The sequence below is a fragment of the Falco naumanni genome, chromosome 5 (assembly GCF_017639655.2).
Source record: "Falco naumanni isolate bFalNau1 chromosome 5, bFalNau1.pat, whole genome shotgun sequence".
NCBI lineage: Eukaryota > Metazoa > Chordata > Aves > Falconiformes > Falconidae > Falco > Falco naumanni.
The window spans coordinates 57,591,364-57,608,687 of record NC_054058.1 but is presented as its reverse complement, the minus strand read 5'-3'; the positions used below and the strand labels follow the sequence as shown (position 1 = coordinate 57,608,687).

The window sequence follows — 17,324 nt, the reverse complement described above, 5'->3', positions numbered from 1 at the left end:
TAATTGGCAATCCTTCTCTTAAATGACTGCCCAAGGCAAGGCTACACCAAATCACATCAAACAGTCCTCCTTCTAAACAAAGAGCACATTTTGGGGAAGAGTAAAATATCCTAGATCCACTTCATGCTAACTGGCTTTTTCAGTTCTTATTTGAGGATTTGCATTTTGGAGAGAATTCCTTTGTTGCTAGCAAATCATTTCTGAACTGTTCTCCATTTCTGCTAATGAACTCTTTCTTTGAAAGACCAGCTGGAAAAATTATTTTGCTTCTGTTTCTTATTCATTATTTTCTTTCTTTTTAGTCTTGTTGCAAAATTACATACCTAAGTAAGATGTGATGCCCTGTCACTGGTTGGCTAAAATGTTGTAAAGCAAGTCAAATTTTAACAGCAGGCAACAGGTCCAAATTTGGAGACCCAAACAGATTAGTACAAAATTTGTGAACACTTTCATGAAGGCAGTTGGTTTGATACTCAAGAGCAAAGTGTTATTCAGTACTCAAGAGCAGAGTGTTATTCACACAAATTGTAATGAACCAGAGAATGTCCTCTAGTAGTTCTAATTGAATTCCATTTTATTGCTTTATGTTTATTCATGGACCCCTGTAACAATTTAAGTAGTAGGAAGTAGTATTGGATTTGTTATATTGGTGGAAAGAAGGAGATGAAGCAAAACAGGAAAAAAAATATTAAATCAGCGTTTCCTTACTTGTTTTGTCTAGTATCTGTGACAATATAGCTCTTACAGTTGGGATAGTACCTTTTTCTTTTTCCCCTAGAAGTACATCAAAACAAAACTTTTCACTTTGATCCACTCATTTTCAACTCCATACTTAGGAGATTTAGGGAAATGGAAGCCAGATTTGGACCACTTATCATTTTTCAAAACCAGAATGTGGTGAATAAGGAACTTCCCCAAATTCTATGCACCTATTTTTATCAGGAATTGTACTTTCCCTAAACAATCCACAAATCTGTAGATGGCTATTGAAAGTTCTTCTAGTAAAGATCTTCAGTAACGAAGGTCTTCAGAAGAACAAGGTGTCTTTCTGACATGAGTGATATGACAGTAAGGTCTGTAATCATGAGCAGGAATTTATTCATGATTAAAGACCTAGATATCACCTCAGTTGTGATTAAAATTAATAGTTCTTCAGTGACAACTCAGCTATCTATACACTTACTTCACTATGGTCTACAAAATGGGTAAACTCACTCATGCTCCATTTTTAGTCAGATATCTTCCCTTTTAATCTGAGTTGCAGTTGAGGTCATCCAGGTCTTATAGAGCCTGTGCGTGTACTTTTAAACTTAGACCTCAGATAGAGCTGCACAATTCTCAGTTACTTCCAGGGGGACAATTACAGTGCAAGCTCAAAAAATGATCTTCAATCTGAAGCAGAAATGCTTCAGAATATTGGGAATTATGGCACTAGTGCAAAAAACAAAGGGTTTTCTATGTGACTTCTTGAAACCTATCAGCCTAGAGTGCTGTCTTACACACTCAGTGATGAGCCCATTCAGGGTATAAGAAGGATTTGACTTGTTTTTAGCAAAGTAGTTCGTATTCTGCAAAAGAATAGGAAAAAGAATAAACATTTGGTTTGGTCCTTGAAATCAGCAGATCTGATCACACACACCCCAAGAACACAGATTTCCAAAGGGGAAAAAAAAAAAAGTTTTAATTTCTTCCTAACCTTTATACATTCAAAACCTGCCTGGACATTATCCTGTGCAACCTGCTGTAGGTGAAACTGCTGTAGCAGAGGACTGGCCTAGATGATCTCCAGAGGTCACCTACAACCTCAGCCATTCTGTGATACCATGTTTTGGTGCTTGAATATACTTCAAATTAAGTAGCTCTCTGTATTTTTTGGATATACCAGGAAAGAAGTGTCAGGCAAGTGAAGAACAATGTCATTTTTATCTTGCACTGTCTGAAATAAAGCTATGTAGTAAGATAGGACTGGCACGCCCGAGCTGAGGAAGAAAATACATTAGAAACCCCTAGTGTTTGTTTAATATATATTAAGAACTTGTCCAAGAACACTTAATCCACCCAAAAAAAAAAAAAAAGAAAAAAAAAAAAGAAAAAAATAACCCTTTATTATAGCTAACTTAATTGCATCTGGATTGTTTAAACGTGTTAGCCCTGCTTTCAAGGATTTCAAAATACTTGAGGAAGAGAATGGGAGTATGCATTAGATTGCTTTCTCGAAATCCCTCTTTATAAACTATGGCCTTCACCTTTTGGGTACATTTTCCCCATAGATATCGATGTCCAAAGAGACAGGCTGTCAACTCAGGATCTCATTTCACTCGATCCTTTCTTACACTGCCAGTTTTACATCTTACCATCCCCTCATGGCTAGCTTAGACTATCCTCATATATTTACTATTTCTGAGTCCTCTTGGAAGTTTTCGTTTCCAGATGGGAGGGCTCTTGAGTCTCTAGAGCACTCCTATCTTTCATCCTGTGCTGAGTAGATTGCGATTTGTTTCAGCTACAGCAAATGCACATACTCCTGGTAACAATTTGCACTCAGATATATGAAGCTTCCATCTGAGACACTCAATGTATTCTTCCTGGCATTAATTTAAATAACTCTTGCAGGGCTCATATTAGGCAGGTAGCATTCATACCCATTGCAGAGATAAAGAAGTAAGGCACCCAATGGTTAAGTATTTATTATAAAGCCAGGCATGGAGCTCTTGACCTCTGACTATGTTTTAACTATTTTCCTCACATTTTCCTGCCATGTGGCATGACAGGGATGAGCTGCACTGAATTCCACATTACTTAAGCAAGAAACAGAGTGGGGCAGAGACTCTCAAAAGTGTTGGAGGCCACAGAGTAAAAATAATGCCAAAATGGCTGTTTCCAAGCAGGCATCAAGAAAACCTGGAGAGTTACAGCACCAAATCCTTCTCCCTCCTGCAGAGTCACAGGAGAGGGAGCTAACTTCATCAGCATGGTCCTGTGTCCTTTTTACCTTCACTGTTAGAGTTACAGTTAGCAGAACAAACCCCTGTATACTTTGGGGGCTTCAAACATAAACCCCCGCTGATTTTGCCTTTGGGTGGACTTTTCCCCCACCTCAGGGCATATCTCCATCATTTGCTTGGACTGCGCCAGAGTACATTTGGACTTTGTGGTGCTAATGGAGATTGGGTTTTGTACCACACACTTGTGTGCAAACTGGAAACATGTAAGCCTCATAAACTACCCACATGAACTGGACTGCTGGAACATGCACCCTTTCACTTTTCTCTAAGAAAGTGAGCTGAGAGGTTACCCTTGCTAGCCATGCACCCAGGAACTGTGGGTTCTAGCAATTCCTTGTTTTTTAGTTTTAGTGTTTTCAAATATATTTAGTGTTTTCTATTTAACTCCTTTGATCTGTGGACTCTATTCCCCTATTAAATTTTGCCTTCTTTTCAGTGCTGGTATAGGAAGAACTGGATGTTTTATTGCCACAACCATTGGTTGTCAGCAGTTGAAGGAAGAGGGAGTTGTAGATGCATTGAGTATTGTCTGCCAGCTACGAGTGGATCGGTGAGTTCCAAAAGAACCATAAATCAGTCAATGATTCTGAAATTATTCTCAAATCATTACTGAAATGATTCAGTAATGATCAGTGATAATTCAGTAATGATTCTGAAAACCTTTTCACAGTTGAATGTTGCATTACATGAAATGGCTGCCGTCACTTTTGTTGACTTTTATGACAGCGTTAGCCCAATATTAAAGGTGACATTTGTATTTAGATCCTAAATAAGGAATATTGTTTTCTGTGGGACACCACTGAATGAAATTCTCCTGAGATGGCAACCCTGCAGTTGCAGGGCACTTGGCACTCCTCTTTTCCCCTCCTGGAGCTTTTTGCTGTCTGCAGCATCCCACTGGAATACAGGAGACATGGGGCAATCTGGAAGCAAGGGATTGTCTTTGAGCCTGGATTGACAGGGACATCCAGGCTCACTCAGTGTGTAGTTTCTTTGGACAGCGGAGAGCTCCAGATCTGGTGCTGTTGCTATTCTCTCAGCAGTGCTGGGGGTCCTTTTGAATCGGGCTGGCAAACTTACCCAGCTTAACAAAATAGCAAAGCATTTGTTGCAGAATTTTCTGAAGTCAGATCAATTCCCTGATTGAATTCACAGCTTGGGAGCAGGAACACTGTAAGCCAGCATTGTTGCAAACCACTTTGTTTTGTGAAACCATGGCTGAAGAGAGATTTGTGTTGGAAAGGAGGATGTGGGTATTGTGCACAATGGAACTGTTGGTTTGGTTGTACTTTTCTTTCTTAGTCTGCTTGGGAAAACAGGATTTTCTATAAAGTAAACAGGGTTGCACCAAGAATAGAGAAGTCTTTTTCCTCTCCTGCTGTAGATACCAGGTCATATAATATCCATGCAAGTATTTTACCTGCTTCTGGCATGCATTTCTTCTTTAAATGGAAACAACCCACAAGGGTGCAAATGCTGAAAAAGAGCTTAGGTCAAAGGGACAGTACGGGATTTTTTTATTCTGAAGAGCTCTGAAAGGTACTGGAACCACAAATTGCAGAAGGACCAGAATCCATATATTTGACCATGTTTATGGATCATCTCCTCTGCCTTCTCCTCAGTGCCTTCATCATACTAGAGATTGTAATGTGATCCTTACAGGGCAACATGAGTCACTTGGAGTGTAAAATTCTCCAGGGGGAGTTACTGACCTAAAAATCTCAGCAACAAAAAAGATGGAAGAGCTGAGGGAAAAATGCTCTCTGTTTTAAATTATCAACTCCAAATTTCCAACACTCCATTCTGATTATCTGTTCATCTTATTGAAGAAGGTTTGTAGTGTTCTCCCCCATTTTAATATTTCTATTATAAGATAACTTTTTTATTGCTTTTACAATCCATCCTAGAGAAGTGGAAGCAAACTGAGGTCTCAGCTACATCATTTTTTATGTCATTATGTCAGCCACAGAAAAAAATAATCTAAATTTTCAGCATTTAATTGATAACACAATTTCATTGAGTGTATCTGACTAATGAAATTTCTTATATGTATTAGTAGCCCAGATAAACTTGGAAAGAGAGTGGAAATCTGACCCAAATATAAACATTCATACCAGCAATCTCAGTGACACAAAGCTCATTATAAGAATTGTTAAATCTTGTGATTTGCACATTTTGTATTTTTTTGAGATTCAGATTATATAAATAGACTCCAGAGATCTTGCTTAAGGTGCCTCAGCTCTTCATATTATCAGGCATTGCCGGAGACAAAAAGTATATCTTTTTATATGTGTTTTAATTTTTAAAGACATTTTTCTGGGCAAAACTCAGAAACCAAAACCTCTTTTACTTCTCTTTTTTCCAGCTGGCCATATGGTAGAATGGCCTTCACTCACCTGGCAGTCAGTTTATAACAAGGATTGCTAACAGAACTTAGCAGCCCCTAAGACTAGAGTAGCCACAGCTAGCCCAGCCAGACTGTGGGTCCATACATTGGCCAAGTATCACTGTTACAGGGACAAAGCTCAATGACACCAGCTTCCCCTGCTGACCCAGTCCTGACATGGTGTTTATTGGCAGGTGGTCTGTGAGATATGGTCATTACGTGTGGTATGAAGTTGGCAAAATGAACTTAACATTTCACTAGGCTTGGCTGCAAGAGCTGCCTCTGGACATAGCTGTGTTGCGCTTCAGTTACCAGCGTGGCCAACGTTAGCAATGGGCTACAGCCAGGAGCAGAGCAGGACAGTGATGAGGCTGTCTCCCTTATGATGGTGGCTAGCAGCTGAGTTCCAATTTATTCTTTGTGCATCAAATTGCCCTCACAAAACAGAAAACAAGAGAGTTCAGCAGAAAAGGATGGTCTTTTCTGACCACCTGGGAGCCAGAAACCTGCCTAAGGTGTACACTGAATATTTCTTCCCTGATGCCTCATCTCTCCTGGGTTCCCAGCCAGGCTTGCTCATGCTCAGAGCTGCACCATCCAGGCACAGACCTACTGATGGAATGAACACACTCCATGGTATCCACTTGTGTGTGAACTTTTTGTCACATGGGTCCGTGGCCACTTCTCTCCCGAAGTGAATCAAGCAACAGGATAAAAGAGCTGCGCTTGAGGGACTCACAGTGATGCTGTAGGAATGTACCAAAACATTCTCATTGCCCAGCACACTCAGTGAGATCCAAACAAGCATCCAGGCAAACTGCAGATTGTGGCAAAAAGTTAAGCTTAAAAATAGTTCAATTAACTGCCTATGTACCCCCTCTGGAAACCAAGTCTAAAATAGAGCTCCAACAGGGAATGAGGCAGGAGAGAACTGTTCCTAGGTAAAGTACGTACAGGTGCTGCTTTCTTCTCAGCTGTTCAGTGTAAATTAAGGGGTGAATGGATCTGGCAGTAATCATCTGTATTGAGCTAATATGAGGAAATGGACCACCCACTCAAAATCTTGACCCAGGATGGAAATACCGCCACACTCTGTGTGGATTCGTAGAAAGACAGACCCACAGGTCTGCTCAGCTTATTTTTCCCCCCTGTTCATTTTTTGTTTTGCAACAGAAACAGGAAATATTTGATGTGAGGCATCTTCAAGACTTTCTGTGATATTGAGAAACTTTGCGCATTCTTAACCTTAAAGGCACATTCTTGGAATGACGTCCAATAACTTTGCTCTTGGCTCCTCAGACAGGATGAAAAGAGTTTCCAGTGTGCGTCAATTCATTGTTCAAGTGTTTTGACTAATCACCTCAGGTTAAAAAAAAAAAAAAATCCCAACCCCTGCATCACATTCATTCTGGAGCAGACTGCATGCAGCTGCACTAGCAGCAAGCCAGAGGGCAGGGTAAACGACCCAGCCCTCCCCCATGGCTGGCCAGGCAGAGCTGGTCACTGTCCCCAAGCCCTCAGGATACCAGGAGCAGGTTTTTCTGAGCGTCACCCCAGAAAGTCCCAAAGAAGCAAAGAGCCCAGCAGCTCACAGAGGAGCTGGCAGTGCGGACTAGCGGAGGATGAAGGCTGCACGCCCAGAGGTGCTGTAGCTGTGGGTACATCCCTTTTGGGCACTAGGGACACGGGAGAGGAAGCCTCCCTCCTTGAGCAGATTTCCTTCTGAAACGCTCTTCCACACAGCCTTTTGCACAAACTGATGTCTTAGGGTCACAGATAATTCCTTACTATTAAATGTGAGCCTTGCACAAGAACAAAGAGGAGAAGGACTTGAGGGTATTGGAAGCTTAAAAACTGGACATGAGCCAGCAACTCAACAATGAGCTTGCAGCCCAGAAAACCCCTTGTATCCTGGGCTGCACAAGAAGAATGTGGCCAGCAGGTCAAGGGAGGTAGTTGTGCCCCTCTACTCTGCTCTTGTGAGACCCTGCCTGGAGTGTTACATCCAGCCCTGGGGTCCCCAGTCCAAAAAAGACATGGAACAGCTAGAGCGGGTCCAGAGGAGGGCCATGAAAATGGTCAGAGGGCTGGAACACCTCTCCTATGAAGGCAGTCAGAGAGCTGGGCTTGTTCTGCCTGGAGGAGAGAAGGCTCCAGGGACTGTTTTCTGCAGCCTTTCAATATATAAAGGGGCTTATAAGAAAGACGGACAAAGCCCTTTTACCAGGGCCTGTAGTGACAAAAGTGGTAATGGTTTTAAACTAACAAACAGTAGATTTAGATTAGATGCAAGGAAAAAATGCTTTACTGTGAGGGTGGTGAAACACTGGAGCAGGTTGCCCAGAGAAGCTGTGGATGCCCCATCCCTGGAAGTGTTCAAGGCCAGGCTGGATGGGGCTTTGAGCGACCTGATCTAGTGAAAGATGTCTCTGCCCATGGCAGGGGGGTTGGACTAGATCAAAAGTCCCTTCCAACCCAAACCATTCTATGATGGTATGGTCCTAACCGACAAGGCCAAGTTGTCTGAACCTCTGTATAGGACTCAGGTGCCCCTAGGCTGACAGAAATGTGCATGGGTTTGCCCATACAGAGTTCAGAAGCATCATAACATCCCAGCTGTGCTTGCTGACACAAGGCAAATATGGTAGTGCTGGGTTCTGTCCCAGCAGTCTTATATATGCCTTCTTGAGGATTTTTCATGTTACTTCAGCACTGAAAAGGGAGGAGCAAGGATCACTCACAGAAACAGCCTAGTGCAGCCAAACCTGTTTTAACCTGCCCTTCCTGCCAAGTCCTTCTCGCTGGACATGTTCTTTTCTTTCACCCCTTCCACACAACGAATCTAACCTGGGAAACCCACTCCCTTAGAGAACATCTTGGGGGAACATTGATGGGGGAGACAGGGAAGGAAGCTGGCTGGAAAGGGGTTGCGTGGGCAGGGCAGGATGCAAGCAGAGAGGAGGAAGGAAGGAGGCTAGGCAGCACAGAGGACCACAGCAAAGCCCTCCCATCACCTTTAGACTCTCACTGGATCTCCAGGCAGGGGACAGGCACAGAGGAGAGCAGCTGAAGGCAGCAGGCAGCCAAGAGTTATGAATTTGTGGATGTCTTTGTTGGCAAAGCTAAAAGGCTGCTGCTTTTTGCACTGACAGGGACCATTTAAGGGTCTGTGATTTAACCCCTAGGTATAGCATACCATAGTAGACCTGCAGCTGAGTAAAAAGTGTTCTACAGTGGCTTGAGCTCACTGGAGGAGCACAGACAGCTAGCTGCTTGCTTAAAGAAGTAGGCATTATTCTGTGTTTTTCCTGCTACAGCCATTTCACCATCCAGTAGCACTGAAGAAAATAAAAGCACCTTGTGGCTGTAGATAATATTTTCTAATACTAAAGGACAATATTCGTTGAGGCAGTTTTACTATTTTTTATATAGCTTTGTATATCAGTAGACCTTTTTGTTGCTAGGCTGTCTGAAGGGATCACATGAGGGTTTCTCAGATCTTCTCCTGTAAGATGCCTGGCTTCAACATGGCTCTGGATCCAAATCCCTCACAAACTTGATTGTTTCAATGAAGATCTAGCTGAAGCCAAATACAATACACATCTTAATGTCTTCCTTCCTGCTAAGGTCATTTAGTCTTTCATCGCCCCAGAGGTAACTAGCTGTTCCAGGATATGCTGAGGATGAACTGGCGGTTTGGTTCTAGAGGCAGAGTTGGTAGCTTTGAGTACCCTGGCAGATGAGAAAATAGAAGTGGAATTAAGTAAACTTGAGGCTTTACTCCATGAGAAGTGAGACCTGGAAGACCTTAGTGCTGTCAGAAAGAGGGTCAGTTTAATGTGAGAATGGAATAATATCAGTCTTACTAAATAATGGAACCACTCTTGTCTGCCTCCTGTGGGACATCATCCCCTTCCCACTACCGTGCAATTGGGTTTGGAGATGTGGGACTTGATCCTCATACTTAGACCTGAAAAAGGGATTGTTATCAGGTGAATGTATTAAATGCAGGCGTCTGATCCAGGCTGGCTGTAACTAGTCCTTTTTATGGTCAAGTTAAACTCTTTTGTCTTGTTGGTGCTGAAATGAGTCACTGCTGTAAAATGTCTTAGGTGGCTGCTGTTCAGACAGGATGCATTGTAGGCGTTAGAAAGAGGACAGGAAGAGGTGTTCTCTGCACAGGCAATCTGAGGGTCACCAGAGGTTACAGTTTTAGTAAAGGACAAAAATGAAAGGCCAGATTCTGACTACTCCCTGGCTTCATTAGTACTATTGCTGTGTCCGTGTGTCTGGCCTTCCTTGCCTAAGTGACTGAGCAAAATTCTCTTTGAATGTGTTGAATTTGAAATGTAGGTTTTAACAATGTAGATGCCAGGTGTTTTCATGTCTAGTCCCTTCCCTGACAGAATCAGGAATCATGCTGGGCATGTGCTGGATGGCATAAGTTATCAAGAAAGTACTTCTGCTCAGGCAAATCTCCCACTTACTCAAGCAAACTCTAAGTCAAAATTTGAGAGAAAGGCTTGTATTATCTGGTGGTCATGGGGTTGGCAGGGGCTGGAGGTTGTTGCATTCTTAAGAAATAAGTTCTCATTCCAATGTGTTTCCCTTTCAGGGGTGGAATGGTTCAGACCAGTGAACAATATGAATTTGTGCACCATGCACTGAGTCTGTATGAAAGCAGACTTTCTGCAGAAGCTGTCCAGTGAAGCCAAGGAAGGTAAAACCGAATGTCAGTCTCTTGAGGTAATTTGTTTCATTACCTACCAGCAGCTTCTTCAAGGAGTTTACTGCAGTGGGAAGAGTGGCTTTGAGGCCAACTTCTGAAAGGACTGTGGGCTGTTTGGCAAAGTTATAGAGATTGCTGGACCCTTACTATATATGAATGTACTGTGAGCTTCCCAAAAACGATTTATAAAGAAGGTACCGTACTGAAACTACACATGGATTTCGCGTATATATCTAAAGGTGGGTTTAATTCTGTGATACTGGTATCTGCCATATGGAATGTATGTATGTGCTACTGCTGCAGTCAGATGGACATTGGAACTTCTACAGAAGAAATGTTTATCAAGTGTATAAATGCTTTAACGTTTGCAAACTGTCTTGTGAATGGACTGTCAACTGTACTGTAAAGTGCTATTACTGATTATGTGGTGAGCTTGTTTCTTGGCCACATAATATTCTTGCTGCTAAAATTGCAAGTGTTCAATTATGAATTAAGAAAAAAGAAGATGAGATAATAAAAAAATTAAAAGTTGTTTTTGAAAATATTCAAAAGCAGTTAATATTTTATATGGAAATATATGTTCTTCATACTATTAACTATTAAATGTGTATTTACTGTAGGTCTTACAGAGCAGTTGCAGAGCACAATGTCTGTTATTCAGTGTGTATGTATTTACTCTATACTGTTAATTGTCTTAGAACATGCTTCTGCTACAGACCCAAATCCAGTGTATTTGTAAATTGTGTAAGTCATTTTACTTTTAAAAGGAACTTTGTAGCATATATTGAATGGTAAGGATTTTAAATATTTGTCTGTCTTTTATTAATACGGAATTTTTTGCTTATGTTGTTTATCTGCTCTATCCCTTTCAGTAAGAGATAGATGCCTTTAGTGATATGGACTGTTCCACAACAGGTTATACAAGAAAGAAAATGCTGCTATGACTGTTTCCTTTACTGTTCAGTAAGAGTTTGTTTTTAAGAGAAATGCAAAGTTGGCATTATGACCTACGGCACTGGGAGGTCTGTTTACAGGGTATAATGAGTTTTTAATGCAGTGATGTTGACTTTGCTTCATACTGCTAATAAATTACACTTGATATAAAATATTTGCTGAAGTCTCTATTCTTGCCTAGAGCAGTTAATGCACCACACACTCTTGTACCCCCATAAACAGGCACAGCCCAGAACAATTTGGTTAGCTTCCACCATGGCTTCAGACCACTGGAGAACCAATCCAGAGGACCCAGCCAATTTCCCACTGACATGGAGCAAGGAAGATCACCTGATCGGAAGGCAAAGCCAGCATCACTTGATCCCTCAAGGGGCGTTTGTGTAAGACCCAGTGCAGACCTCAGAGCTTTCCCTCCTCCTCTTCCCCTTCCCCACCCCCACCCCCCCGCCCCCCTACACTAGGCTTTTGGAACTTGTGGAGTTAGAAGTATCAATATTGAGATTTTGCTTGATTATATATAGTTACAAAAAAATGTGTGTTCCCTGGGTAACACAGTGTGTACTTAGTCAGCACCATTCAGATCACCTGCAGATTTGTAGTATTTCACAGACAGCAAACTACACAAAACTATAATCCCTTTTCTTTCAGTCTAAAGAGATTCAATATCATCTTTTAGTTTACCAGGTGTTTGAAAACCTCTCTCTCTCTCTTGCTTGTACTTTTCCTAAATAAAGCAACTAGTAAACTCTGAAGAATCATATGAAAGGACAAAGTGGTGTAAAATTCCCAAAAACAATTGAATAGAAGGAAGTGCTCGTCACTGACTTTTTCCCCCTGTGAAGGCACATTTCCTTCCTAGCCTTCGCTTCACTTATCTGAGGTGGTTTTTTTAAGAGAAGCATGGGGAGTTGCTAGAGGGAAAATGGACTCTTTATTTCACGTCCTGGTTTCTACCTGTCTTGCCTTGACATTCTCAGGTAAGTGTCTCTCCCCACTTCACCTCCACTGTATTGCTCTTTCTGCCACGGAGCAGAGCCCTCCGGCACAGCTGGTGACTTACAAAAACCAAGTCATTTCTTCGCCGGGGGTTCATACAAGAGGAATGGGGGGCAGGGCCAACATAGCCTGTTCTGTTTAGATTTCTTTCTAAAGGAAAATAAACTGTCTCCTTCTATGTTGGAGATACCTCTTCTTTTTTTAAGAAGATCTCCTGCTAGACAACCCAGGAGCTGAGCTTTGGGACAGTCTCTTTGAGGGGGAGATTCCTCTTTTTTTATTCCTCCTTTGTGAAACTTGCAGAGCTAGGAGATTTCTGTGATGCTTAGTCAGAAAATACGCAGGTCTGTAAAAACAGGGGGATGACAAACCTCAACCAAGGGAAATAAATACACATTAGGTTTAGCACTTTGTAACTAATGAGGCTAGAAATGTTTGAGTAACTGAAAGTTAAAAAAAAAGGAAAAAACCTAAACAAGTTGTGGCAGGGAGGCTGCATTTGAAATCACCAGTTTTGTGTTCTGTAACAAATAACAGATTTTGCACTGGTAACTTTGAGCTTTTTTGATGAATGCATTGTAGTTCTCTTCATTTAAGTGTTTGGTGTTGCTCTTTAAGTGTGGTAGCACAAATTGCTAATCCAATATGAATTAGGATGATTACAAAACTAACAGCTAGAGACATTGGAGTAAATCCAGTAAAATAGATGTACTTCCTATCAGTAAAGAGCCTCCATTCCTGTAACGGCACAGGCACTGAGAGGCACACAGATTTGGGAATGCCCTCTTATATGTTTTCTTCAGAAATGCCATGAGTTTTACCAAAACAATTCACAGGCAGTAAATTATATTGTGAAAAGACTGTGTTGTAAAACTAAGAAGCAGACTGAGGGTTTGTGTAGATCTCTGTATGCTTTTAAACAGAGGAAGTTGGGTATTTAGAACTGGTATTTAAAGTTAATAGTCCAAGGATTTTTTTATATCCAGTTTAACTTTTTCTTCATTTTTGTATATAATGAAGGTCAAGGTAACCTTTGTTACAATAGTTTGCTTTTTTCATTCTCGATCTTTACATTTACCAGCACTTGCATCATGTGGGTTGTGCGTCTGGGTTTTTTTAAGGTAGGTTCAACATACGTAAAGTTCATTAAAAGTTCAACACATAGAAAGTGGGAAGAGAGATTTATTCAGTAATGTATTTTAAATCATCAAGAATTTGCTTTTTGTTAAATAACCACGTGTAATCTGTTGTATTTTTCTGGAATTTTCTTCTTCCAGAAGGGTTTCTGATTATCCATGTCCAGAAACAGCAATGTCTTTCAGAAAAGAGAGGAGTCATTATGGAAAAGTGCAATATGACCAACCTCAACCAGAGGTGGCAGTGGATGGCAGATGACAGGCTCCTCCATGTGAAATCTGCCCGGTGCCTGAGCATCTCCACACGCTCTGCCCTGTCGTCTCGCAGCATCATTGTTGACTGTTCCCAGGCAGTCAGGTGGACTTGCCAGGAGGAGGATGGGCTCCTGAAGGTGGCCAACAGCTCTCTCTTTCTCACAAAGCAAGGTCAGAAGGTAATGGCCAAGCAAAGTAAGAAATACCTTCACACATGGATGCAGCTAGAAGCCAGCGAGACGGGAAAACCTGTTTATGTAAATCTGTGCTCAAAGCAAGGTGAGCTACTCCTTCAAGGAAGTACCCTGAAAGTTCTGGTAACAAAAACGTCTCTTCTGTGCTAACTCAAATGTTAAAAATGATGATATTTTATTCATACAGAAAAACATTTTTAATAGTTGAAAAGAGTTGAGAGAACTATAAAAAGAACAGCTGAGATGACTGCTGTCTTTCTCACAACTGGTGGGGTTTTTAAGCCGTTTTATATTTCCAGGATGTCTCTCCTTTTCTCTACTCCCAGTCTTTGGATCAAAGTGCTTATGTTAAGCTCATCTTTCTATTCTTGTGTCATTTCCTTTTTCACTTTTAAACAGAATTGTGGGTGCTAATTCCTAGTACTTTAAAAAAATATGGATGTATAAGTCCTCGTCCTCCCCATTCATTTTATCACACAAGTCCAGATTCAATCTGTCAAGAGCAAGAAGACATCTGAAAATCAAACATATCCACAATTATTTCTCTGATTAACCCAAATGCATGATTAGAACAGACATGGCTTACACGTTCACATGTTTACACAGTGTCACTTTGCTAGTTGCAATATATATGAGAACACTCAAAATCCTGAAAATAATGAACTGAATCAAAAACCTCAGAAATTCTTGAGGTAGCACTTTGAGATGCATGGGTCTGTGCACAGACTTACAGATGTGTTGCTATACCTGTGTGGTTATATGTTTCCATATCCATAGCAAAAGGGAAGGCAGAATGGTTTGAATACTGCTTAATAACACTTTGAATACTGCTTAATAACGCTTTCCTTGATGTCTTGTTGTCAGTCCTTCCTGACAATCCTGTTGACGTTGTTGTGCACTATTAAGCAGTTCTTCATGATAAATAAGAACAGCCTGCAGAGTTGAGCCTTTGATTGGGGAACACACATTTATTCTTGTCTTCACAGGATTTTAAAAAGTGGTTTATGACCCAATATTTTTGCATATGACCAAGTTTTCTGAATGTTTAAAACAAATCCTTGTTCTTTCTAACCTTTCTAACCTCCCATTCATTGTAAGGCAGGGTACCAATTTTTTCAGCAAATTTGCATGTGCAGAACTCTACTCACAGCAGCAGGACTACTCACCTGAGTGGAGGTCTGAAAGGACAGCTTGCAGAATCAGAGAATGGAAAACTGGCTAAGATGCCATTCCAGCCCTCCCATATACTTTAAATTATAAAGAGATTAAAAAGGGAAAATGATTTGAAGACCTGTGCATAGGGTGAGTATGGCTTGCCTATTCAAAGACACCATGAAAAGCTAAGATGAGGTATGCAGGCATTGTTATTTTCTTTAGATAACTGGATGAAGTGTGGTCTAACAGAGTTGAAAGTAACTTTACATCCTTTTCTTAATCATCTTCAAAGCAGAAGCAATTTAAGACCATTGAGTACTAAGACAATTGTTGTGGGGTCGTAAAGCACCTTCTCATCTATTTGCTGTGCTCAGTCCTGTAATGAATTTACCTTAATTTTGTGAAATTCTCTACATAGACAGGTCTATAAGTCCCCTTTAAGGGTCTCACTGTGTCAGTTATCTCTTTTTTGACAACTCTGGGAAGCTCTGCTGAGAAATCAATGTACATTATGATCCTCAATATGTAACTAAGAATTCCAGGTATATGAGAAACTCATAAAGAGTTGAAGTAGTGCAAAGAGAGTGATTTTTCTAATAATAATAATAACTAGTACAAGAACAAAATCTAATGCCCACAGTGCTGGTCTTGACATCCATATACGTGTCAAAATTTTCATTGTTGAATGTGTAAAATTAGTCTTCCAAGAACATCTGTCTACTTTCTGTGAAAGCAGCAGTGGATCAGCCTAGAATAACATATTCAGTCTATATTTAGCTAAGATAGTAAAAACTGAGCAAAGTCTTTGGAGCTGAAACAGCTGTAAGTTTTTCTACTCCTGCCTAACACCATATTTTGATATAATTTACCCTTTGTTTTCACAGTACTCATAAAAACAGTTTTATTTTGGCAAAGGAATAACTCACTGAATTGCATCCCAAACATCTTATCAGCCTAGATATAGTACAAGCTCCAAACCCAACAGCTGCAACTACCTTTTATTCTGGACCTAACTCAAATGCCAAGCATGACTTTTCTGAGAGTGAGGAAAGTTTGAGCTTGAATTTGGATTTCAAATCAGCCATCTGAGATGTGTTTGAATATGCATTTTTTGCTACAATCCTGACCTGACTTTATGTGGGAATCAGGATCAGTTTAAATATGTATCCCATCTCTGTTCAGCCAGAGATGACTTTAACAACAGACAATCCTTCTCAGGCAAACACATGGTTGAATGTGGTCTCTGGCTGAAACAGCTAATGTGAAGAAGCTCCACGAGGTATCAGTCTCCCTTGAGGTGGTGATACTTCAGTTCTCACCAAATTCATAAGGAGATTCTGGGCAGAGCGAGGAATACTCTGTAGGGCCAAGGCCTTCTTTTCACTAGCCGGCTGTTGGGATCAGAGCTTCTCTAACCCCAGGATCCAAAAGGGACAGGAATGGAAACACGGAGAAGGAAACCATGGCGGAGATGAAGGAGTAGAAGGCAGGATGACTGAGAAGAGCAAAAATTGTTTCATGTAAATAATCGTGTAACAAACCCCATCTCCTCTTGTACGTCTGGATAGCACCCAGAGCACCACTAATGCTGACACACTAACACCCATGCCACTTCTGCTTTGTGTAAGCAGTTCTTACAAGCTTCTTTCGTTCTGGGTAGCTTAATTTCAATAAAATTAGCAACGCTATGTGGCACCTCAAATATTACCAACAAACCTCAAAAACACTACAGACCAAAAATTATTCACTAAGTGGAGAATGACTTCAAATAGGGAGACACAAGTCCAGGCTGTAAGCTGCAGTTATTCACTGAGATCTAGAGACTGTCACACAGCCTGTAGAGCCGTCTGGATGCAGAAGGTGACATTAACTGTTTTGCAATATGACGCTCTGCATTGAATTTCTCTTCTACCATATCATACATAGTAGGGACATCTCCTGAAGGAATTGTAGCTGCAAAGCTCTAGAACTGTGGATATCAAGACAAAGCTCCATTCAAAAGAGTTTTGTGGAGGATAATGGTTTTATTACTTACTGTTATGTGCCAAGAACTTAAGAACCATAATGGGATCTACAAAGATACAAAGCAAGTTGGACAAGGAATTCAATACTGAATACAGCATCTTCTTATCTCTTGTTTTGTTTGCAGTCTAAAATAGACAAAATATTGGACCTACGTATGAGCCAAAGCCCAACGTGCCATCTGATGTTCAAACTGTTACCACCACAGTCCTTCCTCCTTTTTTGCCCCAGTTTCTCACACTGTATCTTCTGTTTCATGTGGGCTTTTCTCTTCCCTTTAACCCCTTTTCAGTTTGCCTGCTTCATATCAGAACCTGAGTTTATTGAGTTCACATCACACTGCTGATGCTTCAGTGGATGAGATGGAGGGTAGAAGAGACCAGAGCAGTGCACACTCAGAGCACGCTCTGAACCACTGGAGCAACAGTAGCAACTGCGGAACTTGGTAAGGGAAGACACATGTATCTTCTTGGCACTCTTGGGAAAGCAGGC

The 17,324-nt window shown here is 41.1% G+C and overlaps 2 protein-coding genes across 6 annotated transcripts in view; both read left to right on the top strand.

Annotated features, from left to right (window-relative positions):
* The window catches only part of PTPRR (protein tyrosine phosphatase receptor type R), a 147,985-nt gene extending 136,759 nt beyond the window's left edge, over positions 1-11,226 (top strand). For all 4 annotated transcript variants that reach the window (XM_040596481.1, XM_040596480.1, XM_040596482.1 and 1 more), the window contains 2 exons: positions 3,442-3,555; positions 10,007-11,226. In XM_040596481.1, the coding sequence (XP_040452415.1) occupies positions 3,442-3,555; positions 10,007-10,030 (138 nt within the window). In that variant the 3' untranslated portion in view covers positions 10,031-11,226. The remainder of the gene's footprint in view (positions 1-3,441; positions 3,556-10,006) is intronic.
* Positions 11,227-11,937: 711 nt separating this feature from the next.
* PTPRB (protein tyrosine phosphatase receptor type B) overlaps positions 11,938-17,324 on the top strand; it is a 62,858-nt gene continuing 57,471 nt past the window's right edge. Inside the window, exons 1-2 of one of the 2 annotated variants that reach the window (XM_040594592.1) lie at positions 11,938-12,051; positions 13,348-13,740. In XM_040594592.1, the coding sequence (XP_040450526.1) occupies positions 11,997-12,051; positions 13,348-13,740 (448 nt within the window). In that variant the 5' untranslated portion in view covers positions 11,938-11,996. The remainder of the gene's footprint in view (positions 12,052-13,347; positions 13,741-17,324) is intronic. The other variant, XM_040594591.1, reaches the window with a different exon arrangement.